The sequence below is a fragment of the Cryptomeria japonica genome, chromosome 7 (assembly GCF_030272615.1).
Source record: "Cryptomeria japonica chromosome 7, Sugi_1.0, whole genome shotgun sequence".
NCBI lineage: Eukaryota > Viridiplantae > Streptophyta > Pinopsida > Cupressales > Cupressaceae > Cryptomeria > Cryptomeria japonica.
This window is the reverse complement of record NC_081411.1, coordinates 42,841,891-42,855,800: the sequence shown is the minus strand read 5'-3', so window position 1 is coordinate 42,855,800 and position 13,910 is coordinate 42,841,891. Positions and strand designations below refer to the sequence as shown.

The 13,910-nt window shown below is 38.7% G+C and overlaps 1 protein-coding gene across 1 annotated transcript; it reads left to right on the top strand.

Moving 5' to 3' along the window:
* Positions 1–10,684: 10,684 nt before the first annotated feature.
* Positions 10,685–12,478, top strand: LOC131056239 (aquaporin TIP1-1). Its single transcript, XM_057990599.2, has 3 exons — positions 10,685–10,999; positions 11,121–11,371; positions 11,817–12,478. The coding sequence occupies exons 1-3, from the start codon at positions 10,867–10,869 to the stop codon at positions 12,192–12,194; spliced, it is 762 nt and encodes a 253-aa protein (XP_057846582.2). The 5' UTR covers positions 10,685–10,866; the 3' UTR covers positions 12,195–12,478.
* The last annotated feature ends 1,432 nt before the right edge of the window (positions 12,479–13,910 follow it).

The window sequence follows — 13,910 nt, the reverse complement described above, 5'->3', positions numbered from 1 at the left end:
GCATGGAAATGTGAGCCTGTAAGACTTCGGGATGCTATCACCTTGAGGTGTGATAAATAGAATGCCTGCCCCCGAGCCGTGCCTAGTGTATGAACCATCAAAATATAGTTTCCATGGTTGTGCTGTTGTGATCATGAATATCTCTTCATCTAGAAAATTGGAAATGAGAGGATGATCACCTATGAGTGGTGCATCGGCCAACTGATCTGCAATAACTTGACCTTTGATAGCCTTACGGTCCACATACTCAATGTCAAATTCGCTTAGAATCATCACCCATTTGGCCAAGCGACCTGTCAATGTTTCTTTGCTGAGTAAGTACTTGAGTGGATCAATCTTTGCGATGAGCTGTACCTTGTGCGTCAATAGATAGTGCCATAATTTAGTGGCTGCCAGGATTACTGCTAGGCAAGCTTGCTCAATAGGTGTGTAATTGAGTTCATAGCCAACCAGTGTGCGAGAGATGTAGTATACAGCACACTCTTTGCCTTCTGCATTATGTTGTGCCAGTAATACACCTAATGCTGTACTTGTCGCTGAGATATAAAGTAACAACGGTCTACTTGGATCTGGTGGTGTCAACAATGGTGGATTCATGAGATAGTCTTTGAGTGCCTGAAAGGCTTGTTGGCATTTGTCATCCCACTGAAAGCGGATGTTCTTGTGTAGCAGATGTGTGAATGGGTGACACTTATCAGCCAATTGTGCATTGAATCTGCGGATGGATTGAAGCCGTCCTTGTAGTGTTCTTAGCTGACTGATATTCCTTGGTGGTGGCATGTCCATGATTGCCTTAACCTTTGCTGGATCGACCTCAATGCCTTTGCTTGAGACAATGTATCCTAGAAGCTTCCCAAAGGTCACTCCAAAAACACATTTCTTTGGGTTGAGTCGAACATGGTATTGTTCCAGTCTATCAAAGATCTTATCTAAGATGTGAAGATGTCCTTCTCTAGTAAGTGATTTTGCCAGTAAATCATCCACATAATCTTCCATCATAGTATGCATCATGTCATGGAAGATGGTGGTCATTGCTCTTTGACAGGTCGCTCCTGCATTCTTTAGACCAAAAGGCATTACATTCCAGTAGTATGTGCCCCATGGACACGTGAAGGCTGTCTTATGTTGGTCCTCTGGTGCGATCTTTATTTGATTGTATCCTGAAAAGCCATCCATGAGTGAAAGCATGGCATGTCCTGCTGTCAAATCCACTATGATGTCAATATTTGGTAGAGGGAAGTCATCCTTAGGACATGCCTTATTCAGATCTCTGAAGTCTGTACAAATGCGGATGCCCCCTTTTGGTTTGCCAACTGGCACAATGTTAGAGATCCATTCTGCATAATCAATTGGTCTAATGAAACCAACATCCAGGAGTTTCTTGAGTTCTGTTTTGACTAGCACGGCAATCTGAGGATGCATCTTACGAAGCTTCTATTTGACAGGTTTGGCCCCTTTTGCTACTGTGAGATGATGCATAACTAAATCAGGATCAAGTCCAGGCATGTCTGCATATGACCATGCAAAGTTGATTTGACGCTTCTGGAAGAACTCTATAAATTGAGGTTGTTCCTCTGGAGTGAGAAGAGATGCCAGATGTATGATATGAGGGTTTTCAGGAGTCCCCACATTGTATTCTTTGGTCTCCTCAATGAGAATCGTCGATCATTCCTGTTGTGTACTAGCAGGGAGAATGTCAAACCCTTCATCCTCAGGCGCCTCAGAGAGGTTTTCACCCTTGGATACGCTCTTTCTTTTTACTGTTGTCGGATCAAATAGTGCCACAGTGTGGTTTTCACTGGAAGATCCATGTTTTAATGTTATATTTTTGCAGCTGAAGGGTTTGGCATCCGCCCCGAAGTATGCTGCGCTATTAAGTTGAATGGCGAATCCAGCTTTGTGATCCTCGCTTGGTAGATTATCCCTTAATTCCAAAAAGTCAATGATAGCCTCATCGTTTTGGAAGAGGTCAAGACATGGGGGATTTGATTGGTTCCATTCGATGAGTTCAGGGTGGATAATGGGCATTACTTCATCGATTAGGTTAAGTGCAGGAGATGTATCCGTGAGGGTTAAGACAGTGTGGTGAAGGTCATTGATGGTACTCTCCCTGTCAGAATCAGGTGTAGGATGAGATGTAGGGTCTGTGGAAGATGTTTCCAGCTTAGGTACCCAAGTGGTCTTTATCTGTGCTTCTCCGTAAACAGGGATGTCTTTGCGTGGCGGAGGTGGTGATGTGTCTTCCTCATCTGAAGTGTTAAGTTGTACAGAATCAAATTCCCACTCATGTGAGTCGGTCTCTGAATCACTTTCCAGCATCCGATTGCTATACCATACTGGGATGTCGCTGGAGTTGAATACTGTAGGTGTGATTGGTTTATGTACTTTTGAGGTGATTGGTGCTGCAGGAATCGTGATGGGGATTAAAGGATTTGTCACTGGAAGTATTGACAGGGTTGATTTAGTGGCTTCTGTTGGAATGGGTGGTGCCATAGATGCTGCTGCGGGTTCTGATACAGTTGTTGCGACAAATGGTGTTGCTGATGGGCTTACTGGTTCGCTAGGTGAGATGGTTGGTATTGTAGATGGTTGCGGTGGAGTCGTGAGCCTCGATGGGGCAGTGGTGATAGTGCTTGATGGTGCTTTGATTATGAAAGGTGTCCTCTTTGCAGTAGGTGGGCAAAATGGTTTGCTGGGTTTTCCTTTGAATCTGAGTTTAGGAAGGATCTCTTTTTCAAAGCCTAGGCCTGTATTGCCTTTGGGCTTGAATTCTGGTAGCAGCGGTTCATGTCGTCCTTGTTTGCAGGATCCCAAAGCACTCTGACCATCATACCCCATTCTTTGCATAATGAGGAGGCCTTTGCCATACTGTTCCGTAGGAAGTGTAACTTGCGGTTTATCAGTGGTGATGGGATCTTTATAGATCCATTCCGCTAGGTCCTCATCTTGTGTCTCTTCCTCTTGACTCTTTCCAAGGATGAAAGGCGTCAAGGCACATGCAGGAATGATTAATGGTTGCTGGAGTAACTGTTGTGGTTTACCATATGTTCTAGGGGAAGTGGGCATCTGTCCCACACAAAAGAGTTGACTCAAATTTTATTCTCCGGGACCTTCCTCTGCGACTTTCATTTTAAGCTTTTCTTGCTTGGGTATAGGGGTGTTCGAACTGGCAAGAGAGGCGGGATTTACATATGATGTGGAGGAAATGGCTTCCCTATTATTAGGGACAGTAATCTCTGGTTGATGACTGATATTATGGCAAAAAGCAAAGGGATTTGCATCGCCCAGGATTGTGATCTCTGCACCATTATGTGGGAACTTGATACATTGATGGTAGGTAGATGAAACGGCTTGCATGGCATGTATCCAAGGTCTCCCTAATAATAGATTATATGGCAGAGGAAGGTCCAGAACCTGACAGATGATGTGCTTTACCATAGGGCCCACTCGGATCGGTAGTACCACAGCTCCTTTGGATGACCGCTTTGCATCATCATAGGCCTTGATGGTGATCTTCTTGCGAGGATCCACTGATTCTATTGCATATCCCAATGCTGTGACTAACTGCAGTGTACAAATGTTTAGGCCTGCTCCATTATCTATCAAGACTCGCTTGATCCTGTGTTGGTTGATAAAGCCTTCAATGTGTAGTGAAGCATTATGAGGTTGTTGGAAAGAAGAGTTGTCACTTTCGGAAAAAGTGAGACAAGGTGATGACTTTAGATTTCCAACCATGGCTTGAAACTGGTCTGTATTCAGGTTTGCAGGGACTGACGCCTCTTGGAGTGCTTGATCCAAGATTGTTTTATGAGATGGCGATAGGCGCAATAGCTCTAAAATGGATATGAGCGCAGGGGTCTTGTCTAATTGTTCCACAAGGTTATATTGGTTTGGGGCGGAGGGGGTGCCTTGTGGAGCTGCCTTGATGGTGACTTTGCCGTGACGCGTAACAACATTGCAATTGGCGGTGGGATTTTTGAAGGTTATAGTTGCAATTTGTTCACTGGCATCATACAGGTGATTTACAGTGTAGTTATACGCAGCCTGCGTATAATCAGTGGTATCGGTGCCTCGCCTGGAAGTGGAAGGACCCCTTTGATCTTGTGATGGAAGTGGATTTTTGAACATCAGGTGATCATTATTTGTCATTTTTGGATCATGTCCTTCAATCTCAATTTCTCCTCGATCAATAAGATCTTGAGTGAGATCTTTCAATTGGTGACAATTACTTGTCTTATGTCCTCTTCCTTGATGGAACTCACAGTGTTTAGTATCTCTCCACCATGCCGGTTTGACTTGAGGCTCATAGTTTGATAGCTTAGGTAGAGTGATCAAATTCTGAGAAATGAGTTGTCGCATCACTGTTTCAATGGGTTCCCCTAATGGAGTGTATGTTCGTTTTTGTTTTTGCTGACGAGGTCTTGGTTCATCATGAGATGTGATGCGACCTTGATTGGAAGGAACATTTGTGTTATTTTGTGGTGGAGGATTTTGTCCTACAAACCGAACCATAGGTTGTGCATTTTGGATAGTCCGAGCATCCACAACCCCATCGTTGACGATATTTTTATTCTTGTTCCAGAAATTTGGTTTATCACTATTGAAGCGCGGGCGAGGAGCATCTTTTGGTTCATTAAAGATTTTGATGAGTCCTTTTTTGATGAGTGCCCTTTCACATTTTATACCCTTGGTGATCATATCGTTAAAAGAATCTGTGTCTTTGACATCCAGGTGAAATTCCATTTCTTCGTTTAAGTTGGAAATGAAAATTTCCACTAGTTCTCATTCAAGTAATTGAAGAGAACGTCTGCTAGACATTTGGCGCCATCGTTGCAGGAATACTGAGAATAATTCACCTGGTTTTTGTTTGGTGTTGCATAGATCAGCCATGGTGATGTCGCGTTCAATGTTATATGAGTAATGAGATAGGAACTTCTGGATGAGTTCCTCAAATGTTCTAATGCCACCTGGAAGTCGGGAAAACCATGATGTGGTTGTTCCTCCCAAGCTTTGGGGAAAAAGGCGCATTAGGTATGTGTCCTCATAAGCCACTTCAAGACAAGCGGAATGAAATTCTCGGACATGATCACGGGGATCCCCTTTTCCTCTATATTTTTCAAATTTGGGTGTTTCGAACCCGCGTGGAAAGGGTGGCATATAAAGATTCCTATCAAATGGATAGGGACAGATGTCGTTAAGTGAAAATTGATTGGTCTTAACACCACTATGAAGTTGTTGGGCGAGATTCTCGACTTGTTGCCGCAACATCTCCATTTCATTTGGAGGAGGTGGTGGTGGGTTACCTCGAGGAATGTTATATCTGATTTGATTTCTACCCCTTTCCTCCTCATGGCGACTTTGTCTTTCGGATGCTTGTCTTAATTGGGCAAGATCAAAGTCAGAGGGGAGTTTGGCTCCTTCTTGAGCGAGTTTTAAGAAGTGAGCATCCGCATTGCTTCTGAGAATTTCATCAAACAATCTGTTAAAGTGAGGGTTATGCTGAACCCTTTCGATTGTTGAAGGAGTGGGACTACTTGGGTTTTCATCATTTACATTTCCTCCAAGTGCTTCTTGAAATTCATTGAGGTTGTCCTCTTCTTCCTCAATTTCTATTTCTCGTTGCCTTGATCGCGATCGGGTTTGAGCCATTTTGTTTGCAAGTTTGTGTTGAAGTTGGTTGAAGATGATGATGAGTTGTTCGATGAAAGATGGATGATTAGTGGATTGTAGATCTCTAGCACTCTAAAGGTAAATGTAACCAGAATTCTTTCTTTGAATTGCTTGTTTGTTTTGATGATTTTGGATGTGATAAGGTGTAGAGAAATCTGAGATGTGTTACAGATTTAACTACCTAGCAATGAGAGGATTCACTCATGAACTAGTTTTAACCTGCGTAGATGTGTCTCTTAGGATGAGCTTATCCTAGATGTAGAAACAATCTAAAAGTGATGTGATGTGTTTGATTTCAAGCAATATCTAAAAGAGAACTTGGGACAAGAACCTCTTAATGTTTTGAGAGTTGGGATGGATTGATGATGAAGTGATGATGAATGAATGAGATGATGGATGTTTTGTTTTCAACTTCAATAAAAACTTTGTGTTACAAATGGAACAAACTCTACCTCTTCCCTTTCAGGCGTTGGTGACACTTCTCAAGCTGTGTTGTAGGTGATACAGATGTTTGGGAAGAAACTGGGATTAATCTTTCCTCCTTGATTTTTGTGATAACTCAGAGCTCTATATTGCATAAAAGCTCTATGATTCAATGATTCTGAATCAAACTTGTTTGTTTTTCCTTGAAGGTATAGACGCATGCAATGTAGAAAGACTCTATGTGAGACAAAAATTTGTCTATTGAGATAGAAGAATTTCCTCCTTTTGATCAAAGCCTTTGAGCTTAGTGGTCTCCTTTTCAAGGTGATATTCTGATGACACTTCTTCTTTTGCAAGATGTGAAGAATGGTCATAAAATGTGTTTCTTTGTTGTTTGCCCTTTGTTTTTGGTACTTTTGTTTTTGAGAAATGTTGGATGAATACTTTGTTTTTGGGAAGTGATTTTTTCTGATTTTTCTTTGACAAGAAAACAAAGCAAGCACACAAACACTAGAATGTTGCCCTAAAGGCACAAATGAGTATGGGTCTAGATCAACCCAATTCTTGGACTTGTTTTTGACCCTTCCTTTAGATTTATTTTAAGGTGTAATTCCAAAGCCTGAAGTCGGCTCAATTTGCACTAGGTCTGTAAAACGAACACACTTCAAACACTTTTTATCCCTATGGTCAAATGGCCAGTTGCGATAAATTTAGCCCACATCTTGATATTTCTTCGACTTTGGTACTACATACCTTATGAATCCCGCCGTGGCAGGTAAGGATGTGATATACTAAGTCTTGCACGAGCATAACAAATAGATGATCCCTATGATGGGGGAGTCACCACTTTTATCAGGCCACAAGTGACTTTTCAAAAAGCTATGTTTCTACTCAAGGAAATATGTATGGTGAGTATCTTGGGAGCAAAACCTTCTATGCTCTTGCACTAAATTATACCTCAAATATCCTCAATCAATAGAACAGGTGGGCTACTACTTAAAGGTGTTTAGTCATGTTCGATGGCTTTGGACATAAGTTCATTCTGCAGTGACTCACTTAAGAGCCTTGTAACTGGTGGTGGGGCCCATTTGTCCTTTCGGCCAGTTACACTGTAGGAACAGCTATACCCAAGGCTACAGCTTTCGCTCTCACCTGATTTCTATAGCGGCTCGAAGGATTTACTGCTCGAGGTCGTTCCCAAGAGTATCGATCCCTTGGCAGGCCTCTCTTAAAAAGATAAAATTTTGAGTGTTACTAACACTTTTCTCTTGCACCTAGGACCACGAGAGCCAAGGGAGAGGATAGTGTGTGTTAGAGGTAGGACCACTCGACTGACTTTTTGCACAAGTGTGCCAAACACGAAATTCACTTGTTCTTTTTAATCCAACATTTGCAAAGATGATCTAACTACTTTGGAGATGTTGCTCCGACAGTCATGGTGTTGTTTTTAACTTCAAAGACAATGTGTTTTGTAATCTAGAATTTAGAAATCCTGGTCAACTTAATGAAAAACACGTTTTGCTGGAAGGAAAATTTGTTTTTGCCAAAAAATCAAGACAAGTGGATTGTTCTTTTTACTGCACCAAAAATTTGAAGTGTGGATTGTGATTTTTAAGTTTGATGCAAGAAAGAAAATTTGTTTTGTTGATTTTAAGCACCAAAACAAAATGTATCCCTAACTTGCAATGAAAGCAAAATTTGTTGATCTTTTTACTTTGCAATAAAAGAAAGATGAATGTTCTTTTTAAGCACCGAAAACAAGTTTTCAGTTCATTTTTATGCACTCCCAAGTAAAATGTGAGGTTGATTTTAACTTGTGCAAGAAAGAAAAAAAAAATGGATTCTTTTTAACCAACTTTTGAAAGAAAGTAAAAAGAAAGATTGTAAAGCATCTACTAACTCCTTCCCCTGCACACAAAAAAGATTAGAACCTGCACACAATCAATGGTCAAATGTTAGTGTGGGCTTACACAAGCCTAAATTCTGATTTTTTGGTTACAAAGCGAATTGGACAACACTCTGTCACAATAGCGCTATTCTGCTTTTTAGACAAAAGCGCTAATTAATACAATAGCGCTACTCTGCAGTCGCAAAAGCGCTATTTTACATAGTAGCGCTAAAACAATAGAAAAATCCGAAACGTCAAAAGCGCTGGAATAGTTTCAATAGCGCTAGAACTATGACAAACGCGCCAGAATGGAATCAGTAGCGCTAAAACTTTTTCATTAGTGCTATTATATGGGCAATAGCGCTAAAAGAAAATGTTGCAATAGCGCTAGAACGAGTTTAATAGCGCCGAAGCGCGACCTGTGTGGCAGTTTCAACAAGCAAAATTGTTAATTTTTAAAAACAAGTATCAGAAGGTTGCGTGTTCGATTCACGTCGGGTTCACCAAATGATGCCCTCCTAAATGGCACAATGGCTAGTTTAAGATCAAACAACACAAAACACACAAAGCATTAGCGTTAGTCAATCTGAAACTAAAACATATGAAGGCATTCCAAAAGAGACACTAAAAACATGCAAATGAATCTAACTAAAGAAGTAAAGATAATGAGACATCTCCAACTATCTCTTAGCATGATATTAGCTCCTTCTCCCTTGTTCCTCTCCTCTCCAAGTTCCAAAATAGTGTAGCTCTCAGCAGCTTTTTGCACTATGGATGCTTATGGAGGATTGAGATTGTAGTATAGCTCGAAATATGAAATGAAAAGCTAATTTAATGCTAAAATGATGTATTTTAACCAAAAAGACAAGATTTAGTTATGCTATGCTAAATGCTCTCTAAAAATGTCTATAGTCTAAATGCTTACAAGTTTTCAGGATCTGGTTTATGAAGGAATGGGCTTTATTTATAGGAAAAATGGAGCAATGGATGGCCAGGATTGAATGGTTTAATCAAGGGTCAAGCTTGAAAGTTGGGAATCCATGTGCACAATTGACACCAATGAAATGGTGACAAATGTCAACATAGGGTTGGGTTGAAAGAAGAGGTTGGAGGCATTAAAGGCCTGAGAAGACCTCATGGTTATCTAAAGGCTAAGGGTCAAGCCTAAATTAGGATTACCCACTGAATTAGGAATTAATCCAAGGATAAACCTTTGTGCAAATGATTAAGAGATAATCATGGTCAAAGCATTGAAGGCTTGATGAGACCCTTGGGTTGGGTAGAGGTTGAGTCAAAACAAATGTTTTAACCATGTGGGAAGGTTGAATTAACCATTAATGGTTATTGGAGACTTTGGGGATTAAGTGGTTGAAAGTGGAAAGCCTTTAATGGTTATCAAAGACTTTGAGGATTTAAGTGGTTGAAGGTTGAAAGCCTTTAATGGTTATCAAAGACTTTGAGGAATTAAGTGGTTGAAGGTTGAAAGCCTTTAATGGTTATCAAAGACTTTTAGACTTTGAGAAGTGACTCCATTTTGCTTAGGAATGTGACAATAATTAGGGGATGGATTAGGCTAATTAGGAAGGGGTTAGAAGAATCTAGAAGGGGATTAGATTTTTGCAAGTGGATTTGGTGGGTGAGGAAAAATAGGATTTTATTAAAAATAAAATTCATTTATTTTAATAAATGTGTGCAAGTTACATTTGTAGGAAAATGCAAGTGGGGGAGGATAATGATTTAAATAAATGTTTTATTTAATTTATTTAAAAGAGGAAAAGGGGATTTAATTAAATAAATAGATTTTATTTATTTAATTGATTGGAAGTTGATTTAATGAATTAATTAAAATAAATTGGATAATTTATTTAATTAATAGAAGAATGTTTGGGGATGAATTAATTAAATATTAATTTAATTAATTTATGGCTAGTGGATTTTTAATCAAATAAATACGAAATATTCATTTAATTAAAATGGACAGATTTATGTGACTACAGAAAGTAATTTTTATTTTTGTTTATCTTTAAAATTGTTTTTTTTCATGATTTATTATATTATTATTGAAAAATAAAATAATTCTAAGTACTCTTTAAAATGTTAAAGTAATTATTAATTAAAAAAATTGCTTACCAATTGATTTATAGTATATTATTTATTAAAATACTATTCCATTTAACAAATTATATAATATTTTCCACAAAATTTTAATTATTGTAAGTGAAAACTAATTTTTTTAGAATATTAGATATAAAATGCCTCCAAAGAGTTGGGAAAGTACAACCCAATCAAGAGCTGCCTTAAGCGCCCCTTTATCACATTTTAATACCCCACCGAGTTGCTTACGTGGCGAAACAATATCTGATGAGTGATGACTGTGATTAGCGTGCCACGTTTCCGTTCTTCTAAAAATCCCCACTTGAAAAACGATTCAAATTTTTCAAAATTACGGGAGAGCAAAAGGCGAAGTGATAGACGAAAAAATCTGTTGCAATTGATTAAAAGAGCGGTTCTGTTTACTGATATTTTTAACCTTTAGTTTCGCAAGATTTGAAAAGAGAAAAACCAGGAATTTCACCGCGGGTTTACAGGCTTCTTGTTTAAAAACATAACGTTACGAAGATTTTACTGAGCTGGCTTACTTCACGTGGCAGCCTGTGCGCGTTCCTGCTGTCCACATACCCTGGCTTGCTAGTATAAACTTTCGTGTCGCCTTCGCTATTCCTGCGAAAGAAACCAAATTCATATTCATTCGTGTGTAGGCTGCATGTAAAAGCGGCTTCTGCTAGCTGCATACGCGATTGTAGTAGAGACAGGTCAGGAGGTCGAATCCCCATCTATCCTGTTTCAGGTTTTTCTTTTCATTTTTCGCCAGGAAAGAAGAAATCATGCCGCTCGGAAGATTCGCCCTTGGGAGGGCCGAAGAGGCCACAGATCGCAACACTCTCAGAGCTGTTATAGCCGAGTTTCTTTCGACGCTGATTTTCGTATTCGCAGGAGAAGGCGCTGTCATGGCGTTCGGTAACAAGATCTTACTTTTTTTTTCAGAGCAAATCGAATAGGAAAATTATGAAGAATTTTCATTTTTTGTTTTGCTTTTGGAAACTTTAGGGTTTGGTGATTAATTTTGGGGTTTGTTTAGGTAAACTTACCGGAGGTGCAGACATAACGCCGTCGGGGCTGGTTGCCATTGCTCTGGCGCACGGCATAGCTCTGTTTGTGGCCGTTGCAATTGCGGCCAATATTTCTGGTGGCCATGTCAACCCTGCTGTGACCTTTGGTGCTCTCGTTGGTGGAAATATAACCCTGCTCAGAGCTTTTCTGTACTGGATTGCACAGCTTCTTGGAGCTGTTATCGCTTGTTTGCTGCTTCGCTTTACAACGGGCGGTCTGGTAGGACTTTCTGCCATTATTTTCTTACAATCTTTAAGCTTTACATGTGCATACGTAAATACCCATGTATCTAAAAATTGACATAATATTTAAGCTATCTGAACCTGAAATTTGTGTATATATGCAAGTGCAAAGAGTATATAATGACTTGTGATCTGTTTACAATGATTAACACTTCCTAGTCATAAATACCCCTGTATCCACAAATAAAAGTAATATTTAAGCCATATGAACCTGTATATTTATGTATATATGCATGTAAAAAGAGTATATATACAATGAGTATATGATGAATCCTTGTGATTTGTATACAATGAGTAACATTTTCTAGCATTATTTATTGTCTACAAATGAAAATAATATACATGTATATTTATGTATATATGCATATGCAAAGAGTATATATACAATTAGATATAATGACGTGATTCGTGCGGATATGCAGCGTACAGGAGCGTTCAGAGTGGCTCATGGCTTGGGTGACGGGAATGCTGTTGTGTTCGAGATCGTAATGACATTTGGTCTGGTTTACACAGTTTATGCGACGGCCATTGATCCCAAGAGGGGTGAATTAGGCACCATAGCTCCCATTGCCATTGGATTTATTGTAGCTGCAAACATTCTCGCAGGAGGACCATTTTCAGGGGCTTCCATGAACCCTGCTAGAGCATTTGGCCCTGCTCTGGTCAGCTGGGCATGGAGACACCACTGGATTTACTGGGTTGGCCCTTTTGTCGGAGGCGGTCTTGCTGGGATTATTTACGAATCTTTAATGGTTCGATCTGATCCCACTCATCAGCCACTGACTACTGAGGACTACTGAGCTTCGAAAGATCAATAATGGCTTCGTTTTGTTAAGACATAATAGTGGCTTTCTTTTGTTTTGGGGCTCGAACTCGTGATTTCCTGGGAAAAGCTTGTCTTCTGCATGATCGTAGCCGTGTGTGGTGGGGTATATATATCTATATAGTCTGTGTTTTTTCTATTTGTCTATATGTTTATGTACTTGTTTTGCTATCTTATTTTGCTGAAGAACTTGTGAATAATTAATATGTATTTCGATTCAATTGTAGTAAATACAGTACCCTTTTAAGGATTTGTTTCGAATTTGTTTTTCTTGTGCAAAGTTAGAACAAGTTCTCTTTGTGTTTGCTGATTTTAAAAATAACAAATTATTGGTAAAATTTAAAAATGGTGCTATGGTTTATTTATGTTCCGAATTAAATTTTCTATTTTTACGGTATAAATGAATATTTCCTTAAACAGCAATTACATGGTTAGCAGTTGTTGACGTGGAATCGGTGGGGGGGTTCCACCGTTACTCCACCTTAGTTTCCCAAATCGCAAGCTTTTGTACATTTTGTAGTTTCTTGGGTTTTATATTCTCTACATCTTGGCTCTCTATGCTTTCTGAGATCACGAAGCATCATTCAAATATAAATGAAATAAATATTATATTATTCAAATTGATTCTTTTTATTTATCTTAGGGCAGGGTCCCATGTGACTCCTCAATTTTTTTTTAATTTTCCCACTTATGCAGTGGTTTTAATTTTTTTTAATGTATTTTTTTAAAATTATTAATTTTTATGTTAAGTTAAATTGTGAAACATAAATTTTTAATATCATCCGTTACAAATTGAATTTCAATTCCGCTGTTACAAATTGAATTTCATACAGTAAACTATGATGTGCAAATTCACATCTCATAACACCATGTCTCCTTCCAGACATTGCTGTTTAACACAAAAATCTTATTTAAGCCTCCACATTATGCATACAACTTTAAATTCTTCTAAAAATCATTTCTAAACTTGTTCTAATGCTCTCAATCCATGCAGGAAAGGAGAATACAAGCACAGACTACATTCAGTTTTACAGTATTTTTTAGGCTGCCGCAATTACCACATTTGGTCAAAATCCTTTATCCTTCACACTTAAATGGCATTCAAATCTATATTTCAAAGCTCTGATTTCTAGCACAGTGCCACAGACAGGAAGGATGTTGGCAAAGGGCATGGAATTGAGTTTTTCACTTGCCAACAACATTCATTTAAAAGTTTATAAGACTTTAAAAAAAATCTTTGATTATGCATATCCTACAGTCACCTCTCATGAAGCCACATTTGTTTGAATTGTTTGAAGTAGTCTATGTGTTGTTTGTCTATGCTTCATATTTTACCTGTGGTATGATTTTGCAGGTTTGTGCAGAGCTACAGACATAAATAAATTGACTGGCTTGTTAGAGGATGATGAATATTGAAAATCTGATGAATATTGAAAATCTGCCTGTCAACACTTTATACATTTGCTAAAATTGCATTGTGAGATACAAGAATGCATTAGTAAATACAATAAATACATACATTGAATATCATTTTGTCAGTACTATAAACATTTCATAGAATTATATCAGAAACAAAAGGAATGAATCAGTAAACGAAGATATTGAATCACTTTGCTAGTACTTAAAAACATTTGACAAAATTGCATGAAACAAAGAGTGCATTTAGAAAAAGAAAATAATTTTAAAAAAAATG

Bases quoted from the DNA above. Each gene is read 5' to 3' on its own strand.
- LOC131056239 (XM_057990599.2), top strand. From the start codon at position 10,867: ATGCCGCTCGGAAGATTCGCCCTTGGGAGGGCCGAAGAGGCCACAGAT. The intron at 11,000-11,120 runs GTAACAAGATCT...GGGTTTGTTTAG, and splicing joins AGGCGCTGTCATGGCGTTCG to GTAAACTTACCGGAGGTGCA. The intron at 11,372-11,816 runs GTAGGACTTTCT...GCGGATATGCAG, and splicing joins GCTTTACAACGGGCGGTCTG to CGTACAGGAGCGTTCAGAGT.